A 24462-nucleotide genomic window follows, 5' to 3' on the forward strand; every position below is an offset into this window, starting at 1 on the left:
TCTGTCAGTCCTGCTACTACTGGTAATTAGAAGTTGTAACTACCTTGTTATGGTAGGTCAATAACCATCCATCATAGCACTGAGGTTCTGTGAAAGTAGGACTCCAGGATACGCACTGGCAACAATCTGTCCAAAATGTGACCTGTTGCTGTAACAGAGATAATACTGCTTACAGCAATAATACCTCAGATGTAGAGCACCAGCTATGGAAAGGAAACTTCAGTAATAACAAGAAAGCCTTTTCAGTGAGAAAGTTGGGAGACATATCATATCATATCAGGCACCATATATGTATAATTACTATCCATGATTAGAAAAAGGATGACAATAGAAAACACTATGGCCACTACAAAGAACAAAGACAGTCATTGACCTCTACATTCACACACACACACTCACACACACACACACACACACACACACACACATACAGACACACACACACACACACACACACACACACACACACACACACACACACACACACACACACACACAAATCCTCCCAGAATTTGCAACCAGACTTGATAGCTGAAAAAAGTCATTATCACTCTTTCACAAAGCACAAATCATGGTAGACTGCTAAAAGATGATGATTTGTAGAAAAGCATCTGGTTTGAGAAGATAAGCAGGAAGTAGAACTGGTGAGACAAAGATACTATTTCTATTTAGATACTCTATGTACAACTGAAATGTTGTAGCTGTTTATTCTGAGGGTTATGGCGATGCCAACAGATCTTATTTTTATCAAATGCCTTCATACTCTCTTTACAGAAATAAATAGTAATAGAAAACAATTCAATATTTACCTTCTTCATTATCTGAATTTTCAACTAATGAAGAGTTTTCTGTAGCCTGATGTGATGCAACACTCATTTTTTATTGCTAGAAAGGGAAAAATAAATTAAAAAAATTAGTTTTGTAAAAAAAAAAAAAAAATAGAAATCTGCATTGGCAGTTAAATATTTAACATGTCATTATCACTGTATGAAAATGACACAGGGAAGTAGTATTCTGAGACACAAAGTGCTAATTCACTTGCATTGACATTTTTTTGCCCACTTGCTCAGATGGCTAGCTATTAAATACTTGCAATCTGTATTTCAGGTATAGATCTAGCCGCTTTCCTTCATAGGGGCAGACCTAGCCACATTCTCTTGTATAAGAGCTGTTTTTCTGCATACTCCCCCCACACGTGCATCGTAACATTTGAAAGTTTAACAAGATGCTCAATAAATGACATCAATGTGTTACTAGCTTTTATCCTTTAGACAAAAAAAAATCACGATACATATCTCACCTGTAACTATTTACCATATTTAAAGATATAGCCAAACCATTTGTTGCATCCCCTTTTTTCTAATTTTAAACTATGTTTATTGTAAAAATATTGTGTGAGGTACCAAGCATTATGAACATTTTAAATTATCTTTAACTTTACAAAAAACATGTCATGAGTTTTCAAATCAAAATCAGACCTTTTGTTAATATCACTCAATATTGCAATAAAATAAGGTCTTTCAAGCTTCAGTATTAATTATGCATTTTTGTGTAAGTAAGTTGTTTAGTAAATCCAAATGTTCAGTTTTTAGTATTGTCGCTCATCCGGTCAGGATAAAACTGACGAACAGTTGTGAGTTCAGTTCAAACAACCTTATTATATACAAACACATCAGGATTGAGGATTAGTAACTTAAATTTAAATAAACATAAACAGACTGACTACTGCACTCATACATGTTAACACTATGGCTGTTCTCTCAAAATGGCACTGTTGCCTGCACATGCTCTCTATTTATATGCACGTTCCCTCACATGGAAATCCTTCTTCAAGTTACAACACATGCTCTGTACTACATACTCCCTCTTTGAGAAATTGACATACACTGAAAATGACAACATTCATTGACATGCAATTGTATAGTAATGATCCTTTGATATGCAATCATACAGAACTAAATACAAATAAAACAATCATGTCCAGGTCGCTGTGTATTTTACACTAGGTCTAGAAATATGACCTGATCATGTGACATAAAAATAAGAACTGGATCTAGCAACAGGGACTGTCTTTAATGAATGTTCAGCTTCAGGGACATCTGGGACTACCATTGACTGAGAAATGATGTTTCAACTTAGGGATAACAGTACTGGACTTTACGTCAGGTAACAGATCGATTTCTAACCATTTCAAAAAAGAGTCTACCAACACTAAGTAATTTTGATTGTTCCACTCAAATATGTCAGTGGCTACTGTTGACCAAGATAGTTCAAGAGTCTGGCTTAGCTGAAGTAACTCATTTTGCATATGTGGTTTAGTACTATTGCATACTAAACAAGATGAAAGTACTTTAGCAATATCTTTTGACAGAAAAGGCCAAAATACTAGTCCACTTGCCGTTCTTTTGATAGCTTTGGAACCTGAGGTGTCACAATGCAAAATCTGAATGTACTCATGTTGTAAGGAAGTAGGAACAATGACTTTAGGACCTTTGAAAATGATACAATCTTCCATCAACATCTCATCTCATCGCTGTAAGGAAAATATGGTTGCACTTCTGGGGGTACAAGATTGCTTTGACGGCTATCCAACATTGATATAGTGATTGAGCTTTTGCAAAACTGAATCAGTCTTTGTATGATCTCTTAGCTCATCAAGCCTTGTGGTAGAAAAATTATGCACTTCCATGACATCAAAGTCAAAATTCTCTGCAGCAAGCTTTTCTGAGGTATTTCTGGCCAATCTGGATAAAGTATCAGCCAGATAAAGGAGTCTGCCTTTGTATAGACCATTTTGAAATTGTACTTTTGTAATCTGAGCATCATTCTTTGTCATCTTGCTGGAGCTGTATGCATAAGCTTCTTTAAAATAGTGACTAGAGGCTGGTGATTAGTCTCAATCTGGATATCTCGGCCATAAATATAATCATGGAACTTCGAACATGCGAACACAGTTGCCAAAAGTTCCTTCTCAATTTGAGCATACTGCATCTCAGTTTGGGTAAGAGTTCCAGATGCATAGGCAACAGGTCTGCTTTCTTGAAGAATAACTGCACCAAGATCAAACTTTGAAGCATCACAATAAAGAATTACGGGTTTGTGGACATCATAGTATCTTAACATAGGTGGTCTGGCAATTTTCTGTTTGAGGTCATCAAATGCTCTCTAGTGTTGTTCCAACCATGACCAGGCAACATTTTTGCAGTTCAGCTCTCTCTTAAAGGAGCTGATAATTCACTGAAATCAGGTATAAACTTGCCCAAATAGTTAACCATACCAAGGAAATGTAAGGCTTGGACATTGTCTGGAGCTGGCATCTCAAGAATGGCTGTTTGGAAGGGGCTGGTTGTAAGCCTGAACTGGTAAATAAATGACCTCCATAAGTAACTTCTGGTAGCCTGAATTTACATTTCAGAGGACTGAGCTTTAAGTTCACTTCACGTGCTCTGTTCAGAATTTTCTTGAGGTTTCTGTCATGCTCTACTTCACCATTACCTCCAACTAGTACATCATCTACTATTAGAGCACACAGATAACCTGAAAAAATTTGCTCCATTGCATGCTGAAAGACTTCACTGGCAGAATTTATTCCAAAATGCATTCTGAGAAATCTGTATCTACCAAATGAGGTACTGAATGTACTCAGTAGTGAAGATCTGTGATCAATCATTACTTGCCAAAATGAACTTTTTTCATCTAAGACTGAAAATAACAGTGGCATTTGACATTTAGGTAATGACTTCCTTGACTGTACACATAGGATGGTGGGGCCTCTTTAATGCTTTGTTCAAGTCCCTTGAGTCAATACATATTCTGATTTCATCTGAGCTTTTCTTATGAGCAACTACAATGGACGATATCCTTTCAGTCGGTTCTGTGACTGGACAAATCACACTTTGCTGCATCATCTTGTCTAACTGGACCTTGACTTTGTCCTGCATAGCTATTGGAACTTTTCTCGCTAGTCTGATCACTGGACTGACTTCTGGGTCTAATTTCATGGAGTACACAACTGGAAGTTTGCCTAGCTTGTCTTCAAAAACATCAGCATATTCTGAGAAAATAGCATCGGTGAAACTGGATCTAGGACATGAGCTTACATGATGGACTTGTTTGGTAAAAGAAAGCAGTTTCATTCTTAAACTGTTTCCGAGGCATAACAATGACTGCATAATAATAATAATAATAATACATAAGAATAAGAATAATAATAAAACATAATAATGGTCTTCTGACTACATAAAATTGCAAGATGTAACTGTTCCCAGCTGAATAGCATGAAAGCACTACTGAGCCTTCAATCTGAATCTTTTCACCTCCATAAGCAACAAGCTTCGCAAAATTGGACAAATTAAGTTGTTCACCAACTCTTACTCTAGCAAATATTTCTGCTGACATAACATTGCACTTTGAACCAGTTTCTACCTTGAGCTCCTGGGTTTACCATTGATTAGGACAGTACACATACACAAATAAACACTCTCGTTCAGTGGCTGCTGACCTCGCTAAGTTAAGTAAAATAAATGCCCTCATACATACATCTTTGTCAGAAAAAGCTGCTTATATGAAAAAATCATATTCCTGCTCAAACACTATCCAATTCTCTGCAATATTAGGATCAAACACAAGTGGACTAGGTCTGTGAAATGCCTCTGCCATATTAACACACAATAGTGAAGGCCACTGAAATTATGTGCAAACATACACACACATATATGTCAGGGTTGGGAGGGTGGCCTAATGGTTAAGGTGTTTGCCTTACAAACACAAGGTACAGGGTTTGAATCTCAGAGGGGGATAATTGGCTAGGCTTAAAATGGCTCGCAAGGGCAGTTAGCCTAGTACTACTTATGAGCCTTATGAGCCTACAAACACTTCATTCTTTGCCAACAAATCTACTGCATTAACCTTTTCACCAACCACTGATACACCATCTACATAGAAAGTAGAGTTGCACCTTTCTATATGATCAACTTGCTTTTTTGAGTGATCTTTCTTAATAAAAGAATGAGGCTTGCCTGATTTACAAAACATTTGAAAGTTATTCCATTTTTAAATGTGTGGCATTGCTGACCAAATGCTAAGCACTTCTCTCTTTTAGACTCATGATTGGCACCACAATTGCAACAGCTAACAATAAAACTTGACTTGGGTTTTGCTGACTTATGCTTGTACTGCACTGAGCATGTCTGTTTTACTGAGCTAGTCTTAGAACTTGCTGGAAAGTTATGGGTTCTCCCTGGAAACCCTGCAGGGGTTGCAGCTGCCATGGGCTTAGGCCTGTTTCTGTTAGCCACGTGCTGCATGCTGTCTACATTCACTCTGGAGGCTGCTGAAACCATGCTCCTATCACTTGTAAGCATATTTATGTGTCTTTATGTAAGCTCATGGATTTGACAAATCTCTATACCTTTGCTCAATGTTAAATCACTGTGATGAAGTAAAATCTTTTTCAATGCAGGATTATTAACACCACACATCAACTCATCTTTCAAATCACCAAATCTGCACATTTTAGCCATGTTTCTCAAGTCAGTAATATAAGCTGCAAAAGTTTCTCCTGGCCATTGATGTCTTGTATAAAACAGGTGCCACTCCAATGTAATATTTGTCTGGGGGCTACACATTTTTCTAAATTTACATTTCAAGCACTCAGGGTCCTCCCTTGATTCAGCTTGTATAACAATATGGTGGCTCTCCCCTTCTCCTGCATATACTGCTGGTACATACACAAATAAACACTCTCGTTCAGTGGCTGCTGACCTCGCTAAGTTAAGTAAAATAAATGCCCTCATACATACATCTTTGTCAGAAAAAGCTGCTTATATGAAAAAATCATATTCCTGCTCAAACACTATCCAATTCTCTGCAATATTAGGATCAAACACAAGTGGACTAGGTCTGTGAAATGCCTCTGCCATATTAACACACAATAGTGAAGGCCACTGAAATTATGTGCAAACATACACACACATATATGTCAGAAATTTATGCCAGAACTTGTAATTATGCCCAATAGCACAATGGGCTATTCAAAATAACACTTTGTGAAATAAGCCTCTGTACCACAAGAACACATTGAACTCAATAACTTTGTGAAACCACCCCTTATCATTGTAAGAAACACTTTGAAATGATTGCATTTTGCAAATGAACATACATAGCACAGGAAACGTCTCAAAATGGCTGTACTTTGCGAAATAACTCTGTACAGTGTAAGAAATACTTTGAAATGATTGCACCCTGCGAATAAAATGTTCGCAGCACAAGAAACTTTTCAAAATTACTGTATACTGACTGCACTTTGCAAAATAACTGTACTTTGCACACAGTAAACTCTTCAAAATAATTGTACCGTAATAAAGCACACACTGCAAACACTTTGCACACACTGAAATACTTAGAACAACTCTAATTATGCTTTGAATAGCTTTGGTCAATGCAAAATAGTAGCTCATGTCAAAACATGGTCGTTTACTAAAAAAACATGCAGTCGCCTTGCTTTCTTATGCTTATTTTGCCCTTTTATTGTACTTGTTATGCCTATTTGATCTCTTATCATGCTCATTATACTTTCTTGTGCTCGTTTTACTTTAAACATGCTCGTTATGCAAATTGGAAATAACTCTGAACACCATATAAATATTTCTGATCATTTTATAAAATATCATGGTTTGAAATATTTAGTTTAATCAATAGTGCATTTTGTGCCTTTCGTTTGACTAATAATGCGTTTTGTGCTACTCATTTAATTAATAATACATTTTGTGCTTTACGAATGCTTCATATGTTTTTTTGTTTTTTTTACAAAATGCATTATCTGTGCAAGTTTTGGTAACCTGAAGTTCATTTCTGGTCTTTTTTAATTGTTTGAGCACTGTATCACCCAACCTGCTAAATATACCTTCATCGTTAACTCTGCACCTCATGGCTTGAAGAGGTTGCACTCTCGATCACGCTTCTGACATCATGTCGATCGTCCAGTCAGGATAAAACAGACAGTTGTGGGTTCGGTTCAAATAGCTTTATTATATACAAACACATCAGGACTGAGGCTTAGTAACTTAACCTTAAATAAACTTATAAACTGACTACTGCACTCATACATGTTAACAGTCTGGCTGTTATCTCAAAATGGCACTGCTGCCTGCACATGCTCTCTATTTATATGCACATGCCCTCACATGGAAATGCTTCTTAAAGTTACAACACACACTCTGTTCTACAAGTATCATGATTAATTTTGAGCTATTTATATATCTGGCTGTTTTTTCAGTGGTCCAGCAAACCAAGAAAATGTAATAAGCATATCTGTTCTGGACATAGGACTATAATTGCAGCTTAATGAATTTTGTTGGAGACCCAATTACAGAAGCCTGTCTCCACAACTCTTCATTATAACAATTCTCAGAGTCCCTATTTGCTTGTGATAATGATGATTGGGAAAATTACCTTCCTCCTTGGGTTTTGATCTAGTGTCTTATATAAATATCTTCATTTCCTCTTATAAAACTTCCCATCTTCATCACGGATTATACAGAACTTTAGTTCAGCTGCTTGTCCAACTATTTCAGCTTCATACTGAAAACTTTGCATGAGTTTTTTTTTTATCTTGTCTTACCTCCCTTTCTGGCCTATGGGTAGTCAACTTCACTTTCACCTGATTCTGTTTCAGCATCAGTTTTACTTTCTCTTCATTTTCAGGCAGGTAGCTGAAATGGGAAGTTTGTTTTTTACTTCCTGCTCATTAACACGTGAGCTGCTGAGTGATGGGTCCCTGCACTACAGTATTGCTGGATTTAAGGGGCAGATTAAGTATATGTTGGCCACTGGGTGGTTTTCAAATCATGGATTCCCAATCCGCACTAATCAACACACGCACACACGCACACACACACACACACACACACGCACACACACACACACACGCACGCACGCACACACACGCACACACACACACACACACACACACACACACACACACACACACACACACACACACACACACACACACACACACACAGTTTTGGATCATGCACATGCTTTTTGGATTCATCCTCCTAATTGTTTTTAATGTATATTTACATACCAGATTATATTAAATTATATTTACTGTTGAAACCAAATTTACTAACTAATAATAATAACAAAATTATCCACTTAGAAGATTTCAACCATAAAAGACCATTTTAACTGCTGTCATTATAATCCATCAATGTCTATACTCATCAGTTACAGCCACATGATTATGTACTCATCAGTTACAGCCACATGATTATGTACTCATCAGTTACAGCCACATGATTATGTACTCATCAGTTACAGCCACATGATTATGTACTCATCAGTTACAGCCACATGATTATGTACTCATCAGTTACAGCCACATGATTATGTACTCATCAGTTACAGCCACATGATTATGTACTCATCAGTTACAGCCACATGATTATGTACTCCTCATTTACAGACACATGATTATGTATACCTCCAATGTCTGATTTTTAAAAAAGTATTAGGTTCATAGGTAGGTACTAGGCTATCTGCCCGAAGGCATTTATAAGCCACCCCCTTAGATTAGTTCCCTGTGCCTCTGTCCAGCAGAGCCACTGAAGTGATCCCCAGAGTATACTTTCTGTTTCCCATCCACTCGCCAAGGTTTCTCTTGAAGAGGGTTAGCGAGGAGCTCTGCCTAATGTAGATTTGAATCTTGTTCCAGAGCATGGGAAGTCTCTGGGACAGGAATCTATCCCTCCAGCACGTCCCATTTATTGTTGTGGTGAGGTATAGATCCCTAGAGCATGTGGCTCGAGGGGATATGGTTTTCTTTAGGTGGAGTATGTCTATGAATTCTGGGTTGGACATAGCCTTGCATGTCAGGCAGAGATCACCTCTGAGTAGGTGGCATGCAACTGAGTACAGCTGGAGTTTCTTCAGTCAAGCTGCATAGGGCATCTGTTTGAGGCCAGTGATCCTCTTGGTGAGGTACTTCTGTGGTCTTTCCAGCTGTTGCAGGTGTCTTGTAAGGTACATCCCAAATGGGGCATTGTACTCTATGATGGGTCTGATGAGTGATGCATACAGGGGCACAATGACCTCTTTTGATCTGGATGCAAACCCTTTTGTGATTAGGTGGGCCACATAGAAGGATTTTCTAACCACTTTGGCAATGTGATTGTCAAAAGGAGAGGTTACTATCTACTTGGGTCCCCAGATCCCTTATTACTTCTTTCGTATTTACCACCTGTGTGGTAGTTTGTGGGTACTATGTTTTTTCCAAAGGGGATGACTATGCACTTTTTAGAATTTAGCTTGAGGCCATGGTTTTGACACCAGGTATCTGTCTCAATGAGAACCTTTTGGAGGATGTCGGTGTCAGCCAGAGAGTCAATTATAGCCCCTAGTTTGCAGTCATCTGTGAACTTGGTCAGCCATAGTCCTCCTGTGCTAGCCTGTACCTCAGAGAAGTATATGCTGAACAGGAGGGGTCCTAGGACTGAGCCCTGGGGAATGCCACTTGTAACCGGTTTAAAGTCAAACTTAGCTCCTGCAACTCTTACCATGTGGGTTCTGTCCATCTCGTGATGTAGGGATTTATGTTCGGGCTGGTGAGCTTGTCTATAATACCTGAATGGGAATGGTGTTGAAGGCCTTTGCAAGGTCTAGGTAGGCTGTGCGGACCACCTTTCCTTCATCTATAGCCTTGGTAACTGTCTCAAAAAAGTCCACCAGGTTTAGGAGGAAATGATCTGCCTTTAACAAAGCCGAACTGGGTAGGGTCCAGTGTTTGGAGGTTCCCAGTGTCTCTGTTAATGAGATCCATGATGATGCACTCCATAGCCTTGCAGACCAAGATAGTCAGGTTTATAGGGCAATAGTTCCCGGGGTCTGTTGTAGCTCCAACTTTGTGGAGCGGAATAACCGTTGCTGTGCGCCACTCTATGGGCATGTAGCCTGTGGAGAAGCTGAGTTTGAACAGTGTATTTAGGTGAGGGGTTAGTTCATCTTTAAGCTCATGTAGGACGCAGCCTGGGACACCATCCGGTCCCATTGATGCTGTGTTTTTGGCTTTGGAGAGGGCTGTTTTAACCCGAGTGTCTGTGATTTCAGGGGCACTACATTCTTCTGGTATGGTTAGGGGCCCTTTTGGGGGTGAGCGGGGGTGAAGTTTGCACTGAACCTGTCTGCTAGGATGATGGCGATATCAGTCGGTTCAGTTTATTTTGTGCCTTTCTGCACTAACTATGAGCAGATCTGAGAATTGCCACTTAGATTCTTGACATAGCTAAATAATGCCTTGTATTCTAATGTGTTTTACACAAATAAAAACTGGTCACGCAAAACCAGACTAAAGAATGATTGGCTTGAGCATGATAGTAGGGCCAGTCATTCTTATCCACAGACAATGTGAATACCCAGCAATTATAGCACCATTGTTAACTGTTTACATCTCAGATGTTTGGTTGTGGTAAACATAAATAAACACACAATAATTATAGAAAAAGTAATTTATTTCAAGTTTGTTTCACACAAACACATAGTAGACCTAGTATTCTAACTTATTTCACAGAAATGCACAATAGTTTTACAAAACAAGACTGTTTAAATTGAACAAACAAGAGAGTTAGTTACTTTGATCCACAGACAACTTCGACTCCCACACAGCAGTTACAGCAACTTTGCTGTGCATGCTTTACCTAATTCTGACAAATTACACCTTTCAACTTCTTGACACAGGAATCTGTGACAAAGCCAAACTTAATGAGTGACAAAGGACCCAAATAAGGATAGTTTTAATTATTGCTCATATATTCTTCGACAGTTGCAAGAATAACAGATTTTGCATTGGTACATATTTTCTGAAGGATATGAAGTATAAAACTCAAAGGTCTGCCACTACTTAGGACCACAAACCTCAATGATTTACCAAAAATTCACAAATTCTATTGAGAAATAATCATAAATATGAGGCAAAAATCAGGGACATTCTGCAAAATCAGGAACAGTTTCAATCTGGTTCACACAAAGAGTAAACCAAGATGGGCAGAGAGAGAGCGAGTGAGAGAGAAAAAAATAGTCCAGCTTATTTTACAAAAATGCATATCAGTCCTATAAATCCATATTGTTTAAACTTAAACTATGGGAAGATAAATTACATTCATCAACAGCCAGCTCCCACTCCCAGCACTCAACAGTTACAGCCTTTTTACTGACTGCATATAAGTATTAGCCACATAATGTATTGCAACTTCCTTTCACACAGACAGTAGTCTCCACAGTAATGTGTTTCTTTATAACCTGCTTAACTCAGATCATACTAGACCTACAAAACTAAGACAAAATGACTGAGCAAATGACAGCATTCACTTATGTTTAGTGCACAGCCAGTTCCTGTACCCAGGAAAGCAATTGTGTGCACTTTGCTATCTGTGCATATATTTCAGATGATTGGGTGTAGTAAAAATGATAAAATAAGAAGACCAACTGATCGATAGTTCTCTTTCACACAAACACACAGTTGATGTCCAGCTAAAACAAAGTATTCCATTTCACAGATGTAACCACCCACCAAATGTCCATATCTGGTTGCTCATCAGGATTAAAAAAAATTACTTCATGCTGCAGCTTCCCACTGCTGCTCTTTCAAAACGCACATCAGGAATCATCCATTACACCCTAACTGTTAAATATTTCTGAACTTTCTATTTGTTGCTGTCCCAATGAATCATGTGAAGGCAAGGATAAGAAAGCTGCAGCTGCTTTAACTAGGGTTAGCCCAGACCATTAATTTATTTATCTTAAATATGTGTTTACTTAACAAAATTAATAAATAAAGTAATATAACCTGAACAGCATTGTTTGCCATTGCTACATATGTTTATATGGTTGACATGACTATACAAAAGTAAATACTGACTGTGTGATTTAACCTTTTTATATATTTAAACTAAATATAAACACCTTTTTGTTACTGATTGAAATTAAAATGAAATTAAAATGAGTTTAGAGTGCTAAACAAACTTTTTTTTTCATTGCAGATAATGAGTGGCTGGCCATGGACACCCCTGACCTGAGCTGTGGGCACAGGGCAGCCATCCAAATCACCTCTATTTATAATCCACCACTGCTGGCTATTTGTATAAAACAAAATTGAAACTGCACCTGATTTTGCAGAATGCCCCTGACTTTGTGTTTCACATTTTTATTCTTTTTCTTATAACATTTTGGTTTTGTGCTAAATCATTGATGATTGCTGTCACTAAATAACAACTTTCTCCTTCTTCTTCTTTGTCTTTCCGGCTTTTCCCGGTTAGGGGTCGCCACAGCAGAACTCCGGTCCGCTAATGATTGGCACTAGATTTTTATGGTTCCGAGTTGCCAGCCCAATGCCCAACCTTCAGCAAAGGCACGCCCATTTACGCATGTCTTCAGGAGGCCACTCGACCACAGGGAGGACATGCAGACTCCACACAGAAGGCACTCCAGCCAAGAATCGAGCAGGAGAACCTCTTGCTGTGAGGCAACAATGCTACAGCTGTACAACCGCGGCTAATTTCAGACTTTGTATCCTTCAAAGAATGCATGTCAGTGACAAAACACTTATTCAAGAAACTTTCTAGGTACATAAGAGTAATAACTAAATCTCTCCCTGAATTTGGGCCTTTGTCCCTCATTACTTTGTCTTTGTCATTGATTCTTGTGCAAGGAGGCTGAGAGGTATTATTTTTTATTGAAATCAGATGAGTTAACACAGCACTGTGGCTATAACTGTGGAGTCGGGTCTGTTTGTACATGTAAGTAGCTTACCCTCTTCTTTTTTGTTCAGTTTAAACAATCTGGTTTTGCAAAACTAGTGTGCAAACATGAAATTGCCGATCTCTTAACTGTCTCTGATTTTGCAGACTACCCCTTATATTGCCTCATACTTTTAGTCTGTTCCTCATAAAATATGTGGCTTTCTGGCAAATAATGGAGGACTGCAGTTCCTAAATAATGATAGACACTTGTGTTTCAGACTTTATATTGTTCAGAAGAACAAATGCTAATACAAAACCTGTCATTCTAGCAACATTCGAAGTATATTAAAGCAAATTTAAAATTTGCCCCTGATTTGTTGCCTTTTTACCTCATAATGTTTTATTTTTGTTCCTAATTCTTGCACTTTGAGGTTGAGAGGTATTTTTGTATCACAGTCTGATGAGGTGAGTACAACAAATTGATTATAATTTCTGGGTGGGGATCTGTTGTAGAGGAAAGTTACTAAACCTCTTGACATGTGCTTAGTTTAAACAGTTTGGTTTGTAGAACTGATATGAACTTGTGTAAAATAAGATGAAATACTTGGTCTACTATGTACTTATGTAAAACATTTTAAATACATTACATGGGGTCCATAATTGTTATTTATTTTTACTACAAACTGACATCTGATGTGTTCACAGTCAGTGAAGGGGATATAATTGCTGTGTACAGGAGCTGTCTGTGGATGTGAATGACTGACTGACCTTGCTGTCATGATCAAGTTAAACTGTTTGTCTGGTTTTGCTGGACTGGTACATAGTTCTGTAAAAATATATGAATACTTTACTGTGGCCATTTTGTATCACAATCAGACATTTGAAGTATACACAGTCATGTGACTGACAGCAGTATGAGTGGCCCTTTATTGTTGAAATGCTGTAAGACTGATACTTTTGTTCTTATTGCTAGCAAAGTTTTTTTGCTAGAAAAATATGCAAGACTACTCAAATTTAAAACAAACACAGATGAACAAATGTTTTGGTTTACTAAACAATAAAATGAATTAAAACAGTATGGTATATAAGTATGTATTCAAAACAGTGAGGAAGGTGAATCCAAAAAAAAATGTGCATTTATTGGTGGTAAATACAACTAAGGCTTCAGCAGAAGCAATCTGTCCAAAAATAAATGAGATCACAAACAGACTGGTTGAACTGGAGAGCAGGTTTTCAGCTCTGGAGGGTGACAACACCTAAAAAAATACATACCTAGATAGGGGACTAAAAAGAATATCATCCTTAGAAGTGGGTTTTCTAAGCAAATTACCACTAAAAACATTTGAGTATACCATCCAAGAAATATTCACCTTGGTTATGGGCCCCATCCCCATAATCTAGGTGAATATCTTCTGGATAGTCAGTTTGGTTATCAGGCTCATCTCAATTCTGTCCAGTTACTCAGTGCAAATGGTATATACAGCACTGACAAGCCAAAATGGAAATCCATAGAGACCAGTATAAGCGAGACTTCTTGACCAGTACACTACATACAGTATTTCATCATGAAAGCCACAAACAATAACAAGGGATAGACCATGAATCCTTCTAAACTAAACATTGCCATAGAGTTCCTGATGGACATGCAGGAAAATGCAATAAGATGTCTATATCAGTGCAAGGGCTTATACAAAAACAATATAAAATTCAAACTGAGTTTTTCTACATACCCTATTATTTATATGGAAAGGGAGCCCTACAGAATACACAAGAAGTATACAAACATCCCAGATGAGAGGAAAACTTTTCAGATGACCACATTTCATCTAATAACTTTGCAATACAGGTAGAGCTGACTACAGATTTGATTGGACAGCAGCTTTTCAGTTCAAAATGAACCCAGTAACACAATGTGCATAGCTACCAAACATAAGTAAATGCTTCAAATTCGTCTCAGATGAGCACAGACACAAAAATTTAAAGTAGAGAGATGAACATTCTATTAATGTGAAAAAATAAAAAAAACATGCTTCACTGACTTTCATTATAGATGGACAGTTCTGCACTTAAGCTATAGACTCTTGATTTAATTGGAGCTGTGATAAGCAGAACATCATCAACTCTTAAGTGGAGTTAAATTAACTGAACATGAACAATTAAAAGATTACAAATATCATGCAAGTAATATTGTAGCCTATCACTGGCAAAGCGTAATTACAAGCCAGACAATCGACTTGATGCAAATTTGTTGCCGACACATTGGTCTAGCCAAAGTAAAGAAGTAGACAACTGTTTTTGCATCTTCTGTATAGACAAACCTTTGCTGCGATGCGCAATCAAGACACTTAAATAAAACATGGGGACCACAAAAAAGCCATAAAATGGAGTAGGTGCATCATAGCCTGTGGAGGTGTTAAATCATGAAGTGTGGCAATCAAAATAAGAAAGCACTTCGTAACTGGTAGGTTTATATTTTTGGAATGTGAGACTGGTCAGACAAAAAAGTAACAATTACATCAATATACACTTCATGCCACTCTAAAAATAAGTTTTTGCAAACCTGAAAAACTTGATTCCTGTGCTAATAGACTTATTGGGGAACATTACTTTAAACTTGACTCTATATACACTCAACTCCACAACAGTCAGACATGATTCTATTGTGGAATCTCTGCTTGAGATAATGAAGATGAATAAATTATGTGAGCCCTTTCAATTAAAATACCCTGACAAAAATAAATATACATTTTATTCAGAAAAGTACTCAAAATGCATTCAAGAGCACACTTATTTGAAGTATCAAAACAGTTCACTAATGACATCCAAGAGATTAAGATAAAACCCAAAGCATTCTTTGACCACTTGTTAATGAATTTATATTTAAATGCTAACTCTAAAGAGGACAATTAAATGAATGGTATCTAAATCCACCCTTTTCAGAGACAATACAATGAGGCAGATTGTAGAATTTCACCTACACCTTTTCCTGAAAAATCCACTCAGTGACAATATGCACCTAGGCACGAGGTGGGCAGCACTGATAACCACAATCAAGGCAGATGTAATTAGTTATGAACATATAAAGGGCAAGAAAACAGTATAGGGTGAATAAGTCTTGAATTACAGAAGATACAGGATAAGCTTAAAGAGAAAGAATCATTTAATATACATTCAGTACAGATTTCTTATTAGGAGCAACATATGTTTTCAAAGTATGCAGACTGGAGTCAAACCCCCTCTAAGTTGCTGGCTACTCTTTTAAAACAGAGAGACCAAAGACTATCGCTGCATTACTGAAAGGAAATGATGCACTCATTACTAAACCCAAGTCCACTTTGAATCTCTTTACAGATGCATGCAAACATGTTTAAAATATTCAGAACATGGGGATAAGACAAGAGGTAACCTTTTTATTTATATTTTGTTTATTTATTGACATTTGTTAACTGGGTTAGTCCAACTGAGCCAGGGGCCCATTTTCAGTGGAAACCCGAGGAGAAAAGCTCGAGAAAATTGACAGTTTTACAAAATGTCAAGTGGGGGTTTGAAACTAGCAAAAGAGTCTTACTTTGAGCCCTGAGAAGAAAGACAAGCTAGAGAAGAATGTTAGATTGGATGAAGTCACAGACACTACAGACAATCCAACAGTCAAAGCGCAATGACGAGGTAGTTTCATGGTGTATGTGTATGGAAAATATAAGCATAAATCAGACCCAGTAGTGGTGTGTCTGTATAATCACATCAAGAAAGGGGGCATCTTTGTTGCTTACCTAAATCAACTGACAACTATTTTTATTCTTAAACTGGACCCAGACATGGCATTTATCAAAAATATTGACCTATCACATTACTGAACTCAGATATGAAAATCCTCATAATAGTAACACAAATTATAAAATCCATCCATATGCTGTCATGTAATTTCACATTCCCAGTCATGGTTTATGAGGAGTCACCTAAATCAGGATAATAATGCCACTTTAGATCTTATTGTCTGATGCAATGAAATGAGATATTTTTGGCAAGAGACCATTGCAAACCATTTGAAAAGATGTAAACTGCATTTATCCTTAAGCTACTAGAAAACTACAACTTCCACAAATGTATAGCTATAACAGTTCTAGCTTTTTAAAAGCTACCTCAGCTTGCCTCCAATTTAATGTATGGCAATCAGACAGGGACACTTGCTTTGTCCTGACCTATTCAATGTATCTCTTGTGCCACATTTCTATTACATTAAGAACCCCCTTAAAATAAAAGATATAATGTATGGCTGCCAGAGTAGAGTTAGGAACAAAACTCATTTACAAATGGTATCCCTTATATCCAGATAGTCCATTCACCTATATGACAGCCCTACTTAATACAATAAATAAATATAGTTCACTGTGAAATTACAGACTTAGTCTAGAGAAATCCAGTCTCTGGCACTTAGAGGATAATGTACTGTATCTCGATGCAAAGACATTAATTTTGCAATTTCTTACACAAATGTGAAATATCTTGGCATTATTTATATACAAGTTGAGGAATTTTAGATATCAGTAAATTCTTCTATAATGACTGGTCAGGTAAAGAATGACCCACATAGATGATCTAAGCTTCATTTCAACCCTTATAAACTGACAGTTATTATTAAGATGAATGTGATCCTTAGCATGGTCTTGATAAATAATACTATGATTAAGATACAGAATTACATTTTTAAACAAATGGACAAATTAATATTTGAATTTTTTGTTAATTTATAAATGGGATAGAACACAACAAACTAAACCACTGGGTCCCAAGGAAAATGGAGACTTTAAACTCCTTGGCCTTACATTAACCTACATGTTTTGCTTTTTGGATATAAATGTAACAAACACATAAAAACAGCAGACTTGGTTAAGATTTCCCATCAATAAATTCTGCCTTGGATTAATCTAATAAAAAGTCAGAACAATAAACAAAAAAAAAAATAACTGCAGAAGAGTACAGTTCCTAGACAGAAGATGGATTAGCTTCAATGAATTACCTTCTCAGCTAAGCAGATTAATCAAGGAAGAAAAGAAACATGGCAAATATTCAGATGTCCAAAAATAGATAATGTGCCAGCCTATATACACTAACCAAAATATCACTTTTGAACAATGATAGATTAAGGGTAACCATATGTAATACATCCATAGATAAAAGGACTAAGTATTTTATAAACAACAAAACATTTTTTCAGCATTAGCTGCAACTATTCTATGGAGATTCAAGCTAAGGGGCATAATAGCCTTAAACCGTTATAAGCTGTCATCTTCAAATTCTTACCAGCAGCACCTCAACAAAATGAAATTCTGAATTTACCTAAGAAGAGGTGGTTGTTTATGTCCCTCATAAGAGGCATCTTTTCCAGTATTTACAAAATATTGTGAACATATCTGGAAAAATAACAAAGCCAATATCCACATTTTAGGATAACAGAATATCATTGGATAGTGTTAACCTGATGTGGGATCAATTCTAGAATCAAACTTATAAATTAATTTGCATCTCCAAATTTAACTACATATAGTATACAATTAGCCATAATTAGCCATAACTTTTACAATACCCAAACAAATTGGCATCCCATGGAATCTCAATAATCTTGATATGTATGGTCTACAAGACTGCAGGCATCAAGCATATATTCTGTAATTGCCAGAGGGTATAAGTGATCTAGAACAAGTTGAGTGAGCACTACACCAGACAAAAGATCATAATGCAAAATCACATTGGTGGACATTTCTTCTTAATATTAATCCAAAAACATTAATCTGCAGGGCTATATTATTGTGATTATCATGCATTTCCATATTAAGCACTCAATTGTCAGAAATTGATAACCTATCATATAATGAGTGGAAAAATTAATCTAGGAAGATTTTTAAATTTTTGAAATCCTTGCATAAATTAATTAAACTCTTAAAAAGCTTTCCTAGTCTGTGGAGCTCAATTTATAACTTTTGTGAATGTTTAACCTTTTAGAGATTAGTATTGTTACTATTATGTTTTGATAGTGCTGGTTTAGTTATTTTCTTGTTTCTCAGTTGTAAATGTGGGTTCAAATAATTTTGACATTTATATGAGCACAAGCTAATGTAGCATTTATGTATAATCTATACACTTCTAGCTGATGGGATGGGAGCATTTTTCTTCAAATTTCTGTAGGGTTTGCAAAAAATTTATACACGTTATTGTTTTTAAAAGGGGTTCTAATAATCCAAGTGTGTAAACAGGGAAAAAAAAACAAAAAACAAAGCAACAGGCTGACTGAAATTTATCTATCTGTCTCCCTGTATTACAGCAAAGCACATGGAAATTATCCATTACCCAAAAATATGCCTGTTAAAAGCACTAAGGATATTACACATTACCCAACATACATGTACTAAAGGAACACACTTTGGTAGTATATAGCAAAAGTTGTTGATTAAGAATTTCAGGATGACATAATTTTCCTAGGCCTGAGTAAAGCCTTTGACAATGTGAATCACAGCTATGACCAAACAAGCTTGCAGGTCTGGGCCTGAATAGTAAGAGCATGAAAAGAATCAGGAAATGAATTCCGAATGGAACTTGGAGTGGTTCTCTTTGGAAGAAGCTTACTATTAAATACTCAGTGATATGTTTTGTCCTCAGGTTTCTCATGTGGCTCTGTTCGCCATTTTATATCCCAAGGATCTTGGTCTGAGTAATGGTGCACTTTTTTTTATGTCTGCAGGTGATACCCAAATAGCTACACTTATAGCTAGCAATTGAGACTGTGAAAATATACAGAATGCTGTTCAGATACTTTTAAACTGGTTAAGAGACACCAATATGACTTAAAATCTTAGCAGATTTGTACTGATGGCCTTTGGGAATGTCAGACTTCTTAAGGAATATGGCATTAATTACAGCAACCCAGTATAGTAACCTATGTGTACTGATATGGGGATTTAACACTCACCTCATAAATAAAATAACCTCTGTACTTATGTGAGCATACAATTCAGTTTCTTTCTGAGGTACATAAAAAACAGATCTGTTCTGGTCATGCACATTTCATTAACAACAACCATAATAAGACCGAGTCTAAAGTATTCAACTTCAGTGTTTCCTTCAGAATTTCAGTGTCTCCCATATGAAAGTATATGGTGAGAAGATACAGAATAAGTGATTCTTGGCATCTAGATTCTGAAACCAGGCTTGTAAAAATCTAGTTCCTCACTCCCATTCCCCACTTCCATGGAGAAAATATGCGAGATGCCTTACTAAAATCCTGATACAGTCATTTCCCAGGTCTTCCTTTGTCATCCTCACTGGTAACCCAGTCATAAAACTTGATCAAGCTGGATAGATGGACAGGAACTCTTTTGAGTGAGATTATGGTGATACTCATTTGCATAATAGTCATTGATCAGTAGTTTAGTGGAATATGACCCTTTGTAGCCTCAAGGACTTTAGCATACCAAGCCTCTCTATCCAAAAATGTTTCCTTAAGTCCTTACTTCAGCAAGGCTGTCTATCCACCTTAGCCTCTGCCACCCTCTCTTCATTTGCCTTTGATGTTTCCCAACATCATTGCCTTCTCTATTTACGTCTGGTTTTCCATTATATGGCCAAACAATTTCAGTTTTAATTTTACTATAAGGCCTTTCAATGAACAGTCTAGATTTATTTTCAAGTATTGACTGATTTGCTCTTCTTCTAGTCCATAGAATTCTTTGAAGTGTTCTCCAATGCCACAGCTTAAATGCATTGATTTTCTGTTTCATAGCCTTACTTTAAGTACAGCATTCAGAACCCTATGTTGTTATTGGGAAGACCATAGCTTTGACTATATGGGCCTTTGTTGATAATATTATATCTTTGTTCTTTAAAATCTTACCTATATTTGCCATATCTTTCCAAAAATGCAATCATTTTAATTTCATAGCTGCAGTCATCATCAGATCTTTGAGCCTGACAAAATGAAATCTGTCACTGGCACCAGTTCTTCCCCAACTTTTTGCCAAGAACTAATAGGGAAAAATGACAATGTTTTAATGTTTTTGATGTTGAGCAACAACAAACAAACTTTTGTTCTTAATACGTTCACCTTCATCAACAGGCTCTTCACCGTTTCCTCACTTTCAGCTATCAGAGTGCCATGTTAAAATTTCTTCTAGCAGTTTTGATTCCTGCATCTGAATCATCTAACCCAGCATTTTGTATGATGTCATCAGCAGATAAATTGAGTAAGTAGGGTGATACTATACAGCTTTGTTGCACTCCTTTCCAAATATTGACCAAGACAGTTATTCTATATTCAATATTCTGTTGTACCTGTTGCTTCTTGGTGTGTGCAAAATTTCATCAGGAGGTATCATCCACTCGTTTTGACAGTTTTGCACAATTTGCTCAATCTGTGCTATCCTGTTAGGCCAACACATGATGACACAAGGTATATTCCTACATTTGGATAGCTATAAGTGAGTTATCATGGGTTTTCAGAATCATTTGAGTTCTTATTGTTGACAAAATTGTATGTTTCTTACCTTTAAACAATAGACTTTGAATACACAATTATTACTCAATGAAGGTGTATTAACATTGGATCAGTCGGTGAAGATGGTTCAGAGTATTTGGAAAGATATGGCAACCAAGCATTACGATTTCCCTTAACAACTGTATTTCCATATTTTCACTTGTTGCCATCTTTTCCTTACTGTCTCATGAGTTACTAAAATTTGTGTCACAGCCCACAGAACATCCAGAGTTTTCTTATATGTCTTCCTTGCATTTATCCAAATATGCTGTATTCAGCATGTCAACAATATGCATCAGTCTACCTGGTTTGTAATGTATTTCTACATCTTATTGTTGAAGAGTCAAGAACAATTTCTGCAGTCTTGCAGGCACTTTCTTCAGTGACTTTCTGAATATGATTTGCAAATGCTTATGATCTGTCTCAGCTATATGTTCTAAACATATAATCATGGATATCTAGCATTTGTTTCTCATGCTGTTCATATCTAGTTTGTGCATCTGTCAGTGATTTTACTGCATTGTTAAATGGTCATCCCTTCTTACAACAGTACTATTCCTAACCATTTCCAGCATGAATGTAGCTTAGTAATGTTGCACCAAGATATATTACTGTAAGCATAATAGTTACAGTGCTTTTGGTAACACAAAGCTCTTGGCTTCCTCTACAGACTGACTTCAGTCTATATGCCATTCAAGCACTGTTCAAAGTTATACAGTTATATCTGACAACTAAGGTATGAATTTGGACAGGTAGTGCACCATTCCCAAGAATCACATTACTGAAGGTTTGCCCATTTGTGTCAGCTTATTTACAATAGCATGTTCCTTGTCTAGATCTAATTGTAAACTACTAGCTGTAAGAAGATGACCAATGGATTTCAGTGCTAACATACTACCTTTACATTTTGCTTTGTGCAGATTCAAACCCTGTGAACCTGGCTTGTATAGAAGCTTAATCAGTTTAGTATCATGCTGTTGCCTGACTGAACTCCAGATTAAGATGTCATTAATTATGCTCACAACTCCTGCCAAGCCTTCATTCATATCAGCGACAGTTCTTTGTTGCCACTGAAATGTTAAATGGTGATATCAGAAATCTACAGTATCATCATCATAATCTTCTTTTGGCTGTTCCCATTAGGGGTCACCACAGTGGATCATCTGTTTCCATTTCTTCCTGTCCTCTGCATCTTGCTCTGTCACACCAACCACCTGCATGTCCTCTCTCACCACATCCATAAACCTTATCTTAGGCCTTCCTCTTTTCCTGTTACCTGGTAGCTTCATCCTTAGCATCTTTTTCCCAATATACTCACCATCCCTCCTCAGCACATGTCCAAACCAACGTAATCGTGCCTCTCTGGCTTTGTCTCCAAACCTTCCAACCTGGGCTGACCCTCTTATTCCTAATCCTATCCACCCTTGTCACACCCAGTGCAAATCTTAACATCTTTAACTCTGCCACATCCAGCTCTAACTTCTGCCTTTTTGTCAGTGCCACTGTCTCCAACCCATATAACATAGCTCGTCTCACTACCCTCTTGTAGACCTTCCCTTTCACTCTTCCTGGTACTCGTCTGTCACAAATCACTCCTGACACTCTTATCCACCCACTCCATCCTGCCTGTACTCTCTTCTTCACCTCTCTTCCACACTCACATTACTCTGAACTATCGATCACAAGTATTTAAACTCATCCACTCTTGCCAACTCTACTCCTTGCATCCTCACCATTCCTCTATCCTCCCCCTCATTCACACACATATATTCTGTCTTTATATCTACCCAATAGTACATTAAATAGTCATAGCTTTTTTTGCCCAAATCCATAATCAATATCTAGCACTGAAGAGAAGTTTGCATTACTATCATGGCAATCACTTCTAGTGTTTACAGTGGGTAATGCTCTCTTAGAATCCATCTGTTAAGTTCTTGTGGGGCATTGTCTTAAAGGTTGTGAACTTATTCTGAAGGTTCAGTATGTTTAACAATAACACACCTAGATGCTGCATTCATTTAAACACGTGTATGTTTTATTTCAGATCTACAGGTACTCTGCATGGTGGATGAGTGACTGGTATAGCAGCTGATGACAATCTAGTATGATATTTTGTTTTTAGCAACTCAGATCTTCAAACAAATTCCAACAGTTTGCTACAAACACAGTTTAATTTCAAGTGTCTTCCACACTGGGTTTCTGCACCTTCAGTGATAATAAGACACATTTTCTAACATTATGCTTTTTAGTCAGTTCAGTGTTTTTTGTATCCAAGTTTGTTTCTTTACTATTTTTGGCTTAACACCACACTCTTACACACAGGCATTCTGCCCACATTACTGATAAGCTCTACAAACCTACAAATTATACTGGTTGCCCTTGCAAATCTACAAATTAAACTGTCTTTGCAAATATGGAAATATTGCCCTCACACATTCTCACTGTACTGCTCGTCTAGCTCTGTTTCCACGTGTATAATCATACTCATAGAAACATATGCATATCTGCCAAGTATACTGGCTTGTTTTGAATGAGATTGCTATAGCATGCAAATGTTTTTATATCACATAGTTCAGACAGAGTTGTTTGAATGTCTTTAGTTTATGACATGGATGCTACAAAGGCACAGCAGCAGATTAATTCAGCTTGCAAATAAACATCACGTTTTTTTAAACATAGCTTCTGACATTATGCTGTACCCTGTTTCAGTATCAAGCTTAAATACTACAAATTTGATATTTGTGCACAGTTTCTCTTACCAGAGTTTTTTTTCAGACAAATTATGACTTTATTGTTAAATGATCCACATTTATAACTACTTTGGAAAGTGTTCATATAAACCTCATGCACAGTACCACAGTCATTCAGATGTCTTATGGTTGCAAATTTGTAACCCACTGATTATCTGTTTTTGCTGCCATATTTTTCTGCTAAAGCACATTCTTGCCTAATGGGCATTTGCACCACACATTCTACAGACTTGATATTTGGCCTTAGCATGCCTCTTTTCATGCTTACGTTGGGTGTGGTTCTTTCCTACTCATTTGTAACTAGATGCCATCTTAAACAGCATGATGTACTGTCACGTGCAGTGCCATCATTTTATAATTTTATTTTTGTAGTCTTTTTGCTTTCTTTTCTGATTATTCACAATTTATGTCTTACATTTAAACACTCCCATACTATCACTTAATGCTTTCA

General features: G+C 36.9%; 1 protein-coding gene across 3 annotated transcripts in view; it reads right to left on the minus strand.

The window, feature by feature from the left end:
• LOC122801729 (protein-lysine methyltransferase METTL21E-like) overlaps positions 1–24462 on the minus strand; it is a 463867-nt gene that overhangs the window by 372505 nt on the left and 66900 nt on the right. For 2 of the 3 annotated variants that reach the window (XM_044071251.1, XM_044071250.1), the window contains exon 2: positions 810–885. In XM_044071251.1, coding sequence (XP_043927186.1) covers positions 810–876 — 67 coding nt within the window. In that variant the 5' untranslated portion in view covers positions 877–885. Of the gene's footprint in view, positions 1–809; positions 886–24462 lie in introns of those variants that run through there. The other variant, XM_044071249.1, reaches the window with a different exon arrangement.

Source organism: Protopterus annectens, chromosome 5.part0 (assembly GCF_019279795.1).
Source record: "Protopterus annectens isolate FY-2018-M chromosome 5.part0, PAN1.0, whole genome shotgun sequence".
Taxonomy (NCBI): domain Eukaryota; kingdom Metazoa; phylum Chordata; order Ceratodontiformes; family Protopteridae; genus Protopterus; species Protopterus annectens.